General features: G+C 42.1%; 1 protein-coding gene across 2 annotated transcripts in view; it reads right to left on the bottom strand.

Annotated features, from left to right (window-relative positions):
- The window catches only part of vps26c (VPS26 endosomal protein sorting factor C), a 51,466-nt gene extending 42,642 nt beyond the window's left edge, over nt 1-8,824 (bottom strand). Inside the window, exons 1-2 of one of the 2 annotated variants that reach the window (XM_087992506.1) lie at nt 8,676-8,726; nt 2,773-2,866 (exon numbers count right to left, since the gene is read on the bottom strand). In XM_087992506.1, the coding sequence (XP_087848632.1) occupies nt 2,773-2,866; nt 8,676-8,683 (102 nt within the window). In that variant the 5' untranslated portion in view covers nt 8,684-8,726. Of the gene's footprint in view, nt 1-2,772; nt 2,867-8,675 lie in introns of both variants that reach the window. The other variant, XM_043701352.2, reaches the window with a different exon arrangement.
- Between the last annotated feature and the right edge of the window lie 346 nt (nt 8,825-9,170).

Genomic DNA, 9,170 nt, shown 5'->3' on the forward strand with positions numbered 1-9,170 from the left:
TGGGCCAATGGGCTGAAAAGTGGCAGATGGAGTTTAATTTGGATAAATGCGAGGTGCTACATTTTGGGAAAGCAAATCTTAGCAGGACTTATACATTTCGGAGGATAGGTGTGGACTTGTTGGGCTGAAGGGCCTGTTTCCACACTGTAGGGAATCTAATCTTAACGGTAAGGTCCAAGAGAGTGTTGCTGAACGAAGAGACCTTGGAGTGCAGGTTCATAGCTCCTTCAAAGTCGAAGCGCAGGTAGATGGGATAGTGAAGGTGGTGTATGGTATGCTCTCCTTTATTGGTCAGAGTATTGAGTACAGGAGTTGGGAGGTCATGGTGCGGCTGTACAGGACATTGGTTAGGACACCAATTGCATGCAATTCTGGTCTCCTTCCTATTGGAAAGATGTTGTGAAACTTGAAAGGGTTCAGAAAAGATTTACAAGGATGTTGTCAGGGTTGAAGGAGATGTTGAATACGCTAGGGCTGTTTTCCCTGAAGCGTTGGAGGCTGAGGGGTGACCTTATAGAGGTTTATAAAATTATGAGGGGCATGAATAGGATAAATAGACAAAGTCTTTTCCCTGGTGCGGGGGAGTCCAGAACTAGACGGCGTAGGTTTAGGGTGAGAGGGCAAAGATATGAAAGAGACCTAAGGTGCAACGTTTTCACTCAGAGGGTGGTACGTGTATGGAATGAACTGCCTGAGGAACTGGTGGAGGCTAGTATAATTGCAACATTTAAAAGGCATCTGGATGGGTATATGAATAGGAAGGGTTTGGAGGGATATGGGCTGGGTGCTGGCAGGTGGGACGAGACTGGGTTGGGGATATCTGGTCAGCATGGACGGGTTGCATCCAAGGGTCTGTTTCTGTGCTGTACATCTCTATGACTCTAAAGATACAAGCTACGATCATATAGTACCTTCAGACAATTACCAATCAATACCCGATATTGCTTTATTTGACAATTACTTGGTCCAATAATATTTCCTGGGAACCAACTTTGTTTTCCAACACTCAGGCCACCCTTATCTCAATAACCGAGCCATTGCACCTGGATCTGAAGGTCAGTTAGGATGGCCAGTAATGTCTTATCTAGTCTTGTTATTTCTATGCTGTAAAGGGAGCATTGTCTGCTAATCTCTATTGAAGCAGACTGGTTAGTTAATTATTCAGCTATAGCACAATTAACAGTTAGTAACTTAAAAGCCATTTTATGCAGCTTTTAGCAGAATTGTCAATTTGTAGCCTCGAAGCCATTTTGTCATGTTATTTGCAGTGAGAAGCCATCTTATTGCCACCTAAGTTATTAAGAACATCTGTTAAGCAGTTGCTCCTGACAACAACTAGTTACCTCCGCCTGTATTCAGATTTCAGATCCTCATGACTAAAGCTTATGTGGGGGAAAACAGACACAACAGAAAATGACCGAGTACTCAAGTATTACAGTGTCACCCACAGGAATTATGACTGAATCTCCAAAGATCAAACAATCATTGACAAGGTATGCCCAAAGAGCAAACTGCCTCAAAAGATGTTCAAAGATAGGAGCCAGTTGTTCTTCAAATATCTGAGAAAACCAAACTTTATAGTTGATCATTCTGTTGAGGGATGAAAATCAAAAAGTAGTTTTGCTTAACATTTCAAGTTAAATAGAATCATAGAATTCCTTCAGTTCAGATAGAGGCCATTTGGCCCATCGAGTCTGCACTTCTGAACAGCATCCCACACAGATCCTGTAACCCCACATTTACCATGGTTAATCTACCTAGCCTCCACATCTCTGGACACTCCAGGGTAATTTAGCATGGCCTATCCACCCAACCTACATATCTTCGGACTGTGGGAAGAAACTGGACCACCTGGAGGAAACCCATGCAGAACATGGAAACTTCACACATAGTAATCGAAGGTTACCCAGATCCCTGGCACTGAGAGGCAGTAGTGCTAACTACTGTTAGGAGTAAGCCATTTATTCCCTTGAACCTGCTCCACCATTCAAAAGAACCATGGCTGACCTAAATTTTAAATTGACACCCCTTTATTCTGAGAGAATGCCCTCTGGTACAAGACTCTCCCATGAGTGGGGGGGAACATCCTCTCAGCTTTTACCTTGTCAAGCCTCTTAAGAATTCTGAATATTTCAATGAGACTCCTCACATTTTTCATAACTCCAGTGAGTGGAATCCCAACCTGCTTAGCCTTTGTTCGTCACTCAATTTTTATCCACTATCTCTTGAAGGCCTCAGCTGATGGGTCTCAAGCTCATTTCCAGGAACTACATTCCTTATTCTAACAACTCAGTATGTGAATAAAGCTTTTTTTCACATCACCCTTGCTTCTTTTGTGCGTCACTTTAAAATGTATGTCCTCTCGTTCTTGTTCCTTTTACAAGAGAGAACAGCTTCGCCTTATGTACTCCGTCTTTGAAAACCTCTATCAGACTTCCTGTCAGCCTTCTTCTCTCCAAGGAGAACAGTCACAACTTCTTCAATCTATCCTCATAACTCAAGTTCCTCACACCTGGATTTTTGTAAATTCTTGTAAATCACTTCTGCACTCTCTCCAATCCATTCTTTCCTACAATGTGGCACCTACAAAGTACACAGAATTAACAAGTGTCTTGTACAAGACCATTACCACCTCCCTTGTTCTTGTACTCTGTGCTCCTATTAAAGCCAAGAATACTAAACTTTATTAATTACTATCTCTGCCTGTCTAGTCATCTGTACTCCTTCAGATAACTTCTAAAGAACTTATGCACCCTCTTTAGAACTACGCACCCTATTTTTGTTGTCCTTCAATATTCTTCCAACCAAAGGATTTGAAATAGCAGAACAAAAAAAGTAATGGAAGCATGGATTCAGGATCTCCTCACTGTAAAATAATAAAGCAGTTGTTTTAGTGATAAACACAGATCATTCAATATTTACAACTACAAAACAGTTTAAGATTGCACATCTTTCTAGTCCTACCTGTTAACTAATTTTACAACAATAATAGTTATAATTAAAGAGAAGAGTTAGAACTGCTGGTCCTAGCATACAATCCTTCCTCATCAGATTGGTTGAAAATTCAAAATTAGAAAGTTAAAAATATATTCAGTGTGTAGATTTTAAATTACAGAACAAAAATTTGAAAATCCGTCAAAATTTCAAAATTAATTTCCTATGGTGAATAAACCAATACCAGCAGTATTGGTCCCTTTATTTAAGGGGAGATGTTATTGTATTGGAGGCAATTCAGAGGAGGATCACTAGGATGATCTTTAGCATAGAGGGATTGTCTCACCAGGGAAGGTTAAACAGGTTGGGATTCTCCTCACTGAACTTTAGAAGAAGTTCTACAGTGTAGAAACAGGCCCTTCGGCCCAACAAGTCCACACCGACCCGCCGAAGCGCAACCCACCCATACCCCTACATTTACCCCTTAGCAATTTAGCATGGCCAATTCACCTGACCTGCACATCTTTGGACTGTGGGAGGAAACCGGAACACCCGGAGGAAACTCACGCAGACAAGGGGAGAACGTGCAAACTCCACACAGTCAGTCGCCTGAGGCGGGAATTGAACCCGGGTCTCTGGCGCTGTGAGGCAGCAGTGCTAACCACTGTGCCACCGTGCCGCCCACATATAGGACTTGTAAGAGGCTTGAGAAAATGAATGCTGTTAGGATGTTCCCTCTCGTGGGAGAGTACAGGACCTGAAGGCACAGTTTCAGAATTAACAGTCTCATAGAGTCACAGAGTCATAGAGATGTACAGCATGGAAACAGACACTTCTGTCCAACCCGTCCATGCTGATCAGATATCCCAAACCAATCTAGTCCCACCTGCCAGCACCCGGCCCATATCCCTCCAAACCCTTCCTATTCATATACCCATCCAAATGCCTCTTAAATGTTGCAATTGTACCAGCCTCCACCACTTCCTCTGGCAGCTCATTCCATACACATACCACCCTCTGCGTGAAAACGTTGCCCCTTAGGTCTCTTTTATATCTTTCCCCTCTCACCCTAAACCTATGCCCTCTCGTTCTAGACTCCCCGACCCCAGGGAAAAGACTTTGTCTATTTACCTGATCCATGTCCCTCATCATTTTGTAAACCTCTATAAGGTCACCCCTCAGCCTCCGACGCTGCAGGGAAAACAGTCCCAGCCTGTTCAGCCTCTCCCTGTAGTTCAAATCCTCCAACCTTGGCAACATCCTTGTAAATCTATTCTGAACCCTTTCAAGTTGCACAACATCTTTCCGATAGGAAGGAGACCAAAATTGCAAGCAATATTCCAACAGTGGCCTAAAATGAGGAGGAATTTCTTCTCACAGAAGGCTGAATCTTTGTTACAGAGCTGTGGGGACAGACTTCCTGTGTATATTTAAGGCCAAGGAAGATAGAGGTTATTGAACTGTAGGGTAATCAGGAAAGGACTGGAAACTTGGAGTGCCAAATCAGCCATGATCCTGTTGAATGGTGGAGCAAGCTTGAGGTCTGAATGGCCTACTCCTGTATCTATTTCTTATGGTCAGACCCTTGATGCTGACAAAGTAACAACCAGATCTTATCAATCTTCATTGAGAACTTTGCCTGTGTCAATGTGTTTTCTCTGTATGAAGATTGCTACAAAACCACTTATCTTTAATATCTCTGGATTAGAAAGGAGCAGGAAACAGTTAAATCTCCCATTCCTAATTGGTATTCAATAGTTCCTTCCAGAAAGTGCAAGCATGGAAACATCAGGTGAAAGCAGTTCTGAAACAGGGTCATTGAACTCAAAAACATTCACTCGATTTCTCTCTCTCCACAGATGCAGCAATAGTTTCTCCAGCAATTTCCGATTTTGATTCAGATTTTCCAGCACTTTCAGTTCTTTGCTTTCTATTATGTAGCTGAAAGCAGGATTGAGCTGAGTTAAGATCCCTGATAGAATTTACTGTAATGTACAAAAATAGTGATAAAATAACCCAGCTACAGACTCAGTCATCAAATTCAAATAAAAGACTCCAACTGATTTGACTTAACTGGTGCACTTTGGCCTCCAAATAATGTATCCCTGGAGAATCCATCTTTCTGGCATGTATTAGTAATCCAGTTAAAAAATTAAGAGTTTACAATACCTAAATATCAGATTTGGGTGGTTCTCAATCTCTTGCATCAAATGAATCTTTAAAAACCTCTTGAATAAATTAGAGTAGAATAACATTATAATCTTTTTTATAGTTCCTCATCACTTTTACCCCTCAGTCTCATCACCCCTGGATGATATTACCAAAAGCATAACTTGTTTTTAACGTGGTAAAACATAATAAAAGGTCAAGAGTAGGGAAAGGAGAGATATGCTATAGCGTTACATCTAACACTGTAAATCCCCAAGTGTGGTCTGGGAACCACTGATGGTCTGCAAGGGTCCACCAGGTACTCCATGGACTGGTACAGATGCAAGTCACTGATGTGTAGTGCTCCGCCACATGATAGAACAAACCAGTGGTGCAACATCACTGGACGAGTGACAAGGGCTCAACTCCATGGGCGGCACGGTGGCACAGTGGTTAGCACTGCTGACTCTCAGCGCCAGAGACCCAGGTTGAATTCCCACCTCAGGCAACTGTCTGCGTGGAGACATTCTCCCAGTGTCTGCGTGGATTTCCTCCGGGTGCTGCGGTTTCCTCCCACAGTCCAAAAATGTGCAGGTTAGGCGAATTGGCCATGCTAAATTGCCCGTAGTGTTAGGTGAAGGGGTAAATATAGGGGAATGGGTCTAGGTGGGTTGCTCTTCAGAGGGTCGTTGTGGACTTGTTGGGCCGAAGGGCCTGTTTCCACATTGTAAGTAATCTACATAATCAAAATGCCCAACTACAGCATACTGTTATATGTTCAATGTAGAGCAGCTGATGGACTTTGAATTTATTAAATAAATTATGGAATTGAAAACCCATCTCAGTGTTAGTGACCATGAAAATAACACCAATTGTCATTTTTAAAAAGCCATCTGTTTACCAATGTGTTTTAGGGAAGGAAATCTGACATCCTTACCCGATATGGCCCACATGGGTCCAGACCAATAGCAATTTCACCCTCTGAAATAACCTGTCAAGCCACTCAATTTATCAGCAAATACAGATGAACAACAAACGCTGACCTTGAAATTGTTTATTTTAATTATTTCTCTATGTCAAAGAATGTGTAACAATATAAGCAAGATGTGGTTTACAGAGATCTGCAGCATGGAAAAAGTTCCTTCAGCCAATTGCATCAGCGTTGGCTAAAAACAACCGCCGAACTATTTTAATCACAATTTCCAGCACTTGGCCCATAGCCTTGTATGTCTCAGTTATTTTCATCAACTCACTCAGATATATTGTGACAACTCCAGGACAGGTGAACCCAGACCTGAGGCATGGCAGCAAGTATATAAACTTATGTTAGATCATATAGCCTCAAGATTTCATTTTCACTGAGAACCAAGAGGAACTGGCAGAATTTGGAGGCCCATTTGAGATTTAAGGCTTTAATTTGGAACAGGACACTCAACAATCACCTTCCTGATATCTCACAAAAAGCATAGTTCTTCCTACTAGTTGTGTCTTTTTTTTTACAAAAAACACACTGGCTGACAAGCAAATCAGGTGAGGTATGATCCACAGATGGTCTGCAGGATACAAGTGGTCAATGGAAAACAAACATTTCAGAACCACAGCTCTCACAACATAAGAACATATAAAGGTTTAAATTTCAGTTTCATCTGTTTTACTTAACACCAACAAATCACGATTTCAAGCATGACATCACATGACCGACTCTGAAATGCATCAGCTCCACTCCAATACCTCTCTTCTCCCCAATCCCCACCAATCTGCTGTACTGATCTCTTCAAAATGACTCAATAACTTTTACATATAAACATTTAACATTCAAACAACCAAGCCTTTATCAGGTAGAAAAAATGACATGCATTTTAATAAAAAGTTATGTTCATCTGATCCCTGCATCTACTTGCTAAACTATTTTTCTTGAGCTAATGACCTACGTAATAACAACTTCTCAGCTCAAACATTTCAGCTTGCATTGTTGGATGTTTAAAGCTAACTTAACTTTCAGCTCTTTCTGCTCTAATAAATTTGATTTCTGCACTGTGAGAGGTGATCAACTCAATCGCACTATAACCCATATTAACAAAGTGTTAAATGAAGACCACAGTCAGAAAATACACCATTCATAGAATTATACTGTACTGAGGGTGTATTTCAGCTAATCTAGTCTGTACCAAAGCCACTAAGTCTACCGTAATCCCGTAACTTTGAATGTTATGGCATACTTATCCAAATATTCGTTCGAAGGTTGTGAGATGTCCCATCTCAACTATCCCTACAGTGCATTCCAGCTCTCCTTCACTGACATGTTAAGGGGCTAATTTGCTCCACTGGCCTTCAAGAAATTGGATGCCCGGGGATAGGTGGGTGGGTATGTTTCTCTGTCTTGCAGGTACAATGTAAAAAAAACTTTACATTGCCATCTCCTATTAAAAACATTTTCACTCAGGAGCAGCAAACTTCTACTATAGAAGGGTGAAGGGGTGACATCACTGGATATATTCAAAAAGAAATAAACATATAAAAGGCATCAAGTTATGGAGGAGAATCACAGAGATAGACAACCAGGCAAGACCATGTTGAATAGGGGAGCAGGGTCGATGGGCTTTCTGCCCTATTTCAAATGTTGTGAAGAATATGAATTATCCTTAGTTCACTCGTCAATAGTTTTCCCTCAAATCATTTGAAAAACAAAGTGTCCAGTGATCACACTGCTATGTATGCATATTGCTGCCATTTTCAACACAGTAACAAATATACTTCAAAACGTACTTCATCAAATACAAAGTGTTAAGACATTCAGTGGCTGTGGGGAGAAAGAATTACACAAATGCAAATCTATTTTTCCCCAGAGCCTCAGCTAAATGTAAAAACTTTCTTCGGAATGATGAAGAGGAGGAAACCATTTCAACCTCATCCACTCCAGTTTCAGCAATAAAACAAAAGAGCTGGGGAAACTCTATAGGTATGACAGCATCCCTGAAGTGAGAAATAGATTAACATTTCAGAGCTCAATGTGATGCATCATAGTTCCAAACCATCATGAACCCAACACATTAACTCTATTTCACACTCCATAGATGCTGCCAGACCTTACCAAGTTTCCCTCTTGATGTCAGATTTCCAGTATCTGCAATACTTTTACTTTTTTAGAACCCGCAAATGCCTAGGGCTGTAAGCTATCTATCAGCAGGTACCCAGTACACCTTGTCAGAGTCGACTCTCCTGCTCCTCGGATGCTGCCTGACCAGCTGTGCTTTTCCAGCACACTTTTCGACTCTGACTTTCCAGCATCTACAGCCCTCACTTTGACACAGTGTTCCATCCATCCCTGAGACAGAGTGACACTATGCATGATATGAAAATGGAATGGTTTGTCTGGGGGTGGAAGCGGAAGAAATTCAGAGTGGACTAAACTCAGCGTAGACTGTCCATGCAGACTCGATGGGCTGAGTGGCCTCTTCCATACTAGATTATTGCATAGCTCCAAAGTAAACATACCCCACTGACGATGCAGTGGTCTTCCCTCACTCACCCAAGGAATACGGCAAGTATTGCATACAGTAAGAAGCAGCAAGACGTTGCACTCAGTCACTCACCCCCTCATGATAAACTTTATTCGCCCGTTTCAGCTTGATGTCCACCACAGACCCCATCACTGCGACCGTTACCGTCACGCGCTGAAACCCCAAAGCCTCCCGTGGTCACATGATTCCGATGGTCGTGTTGAGGGTGGACTCCTCTGGTCCTCCCACCGTCACGTGCCCTTCCCAGCATACACCACAGTCGACCGTTGGTGAGGGCTGGAAACTCGCCTTCAAATGAGACGACTTTTGCTGGTCGTCCATTGTAGAAAATATCCAGCAAGGCGTTTCTGGGGGCAACGGTCTTTTCCAAGCGGTCGGTTTGAACTATAAGCCGACATCGAGAACTTAATTTTTCAGTGAAACGTATTTTCTGTCTGCCATTTGTTTCTGGCGTGTGGATGTTCTCGGCCAAAGTTGGAAAAAATGGTTTTTATTTTTGGTAATTTCGCAGTGAGTGGCTGACGATCTGGAAAAGACGTCTAAGAGTGTGGTGGAAATAGATTCTGA

Source organism: Chiloscyllium plagiosum, unplaced genomic scaffold (assembly GCF_037043375.1).
Source record: "Chiloscyllium plagiosum isolate Xiang-an unplaced genomic scaffold, Cpla_swu_hap1 HiC_scaffold_12, whole genome shotgun sequence".
In the NCBI taxonomy this organism is placed as follows: Eukaryota; Metazoa; Chordata; class Chondrichthyes; order Orectolobiformes; family Hemiscylliidae; genus Chiloscyllium; species Chiloscyllium plagiosum.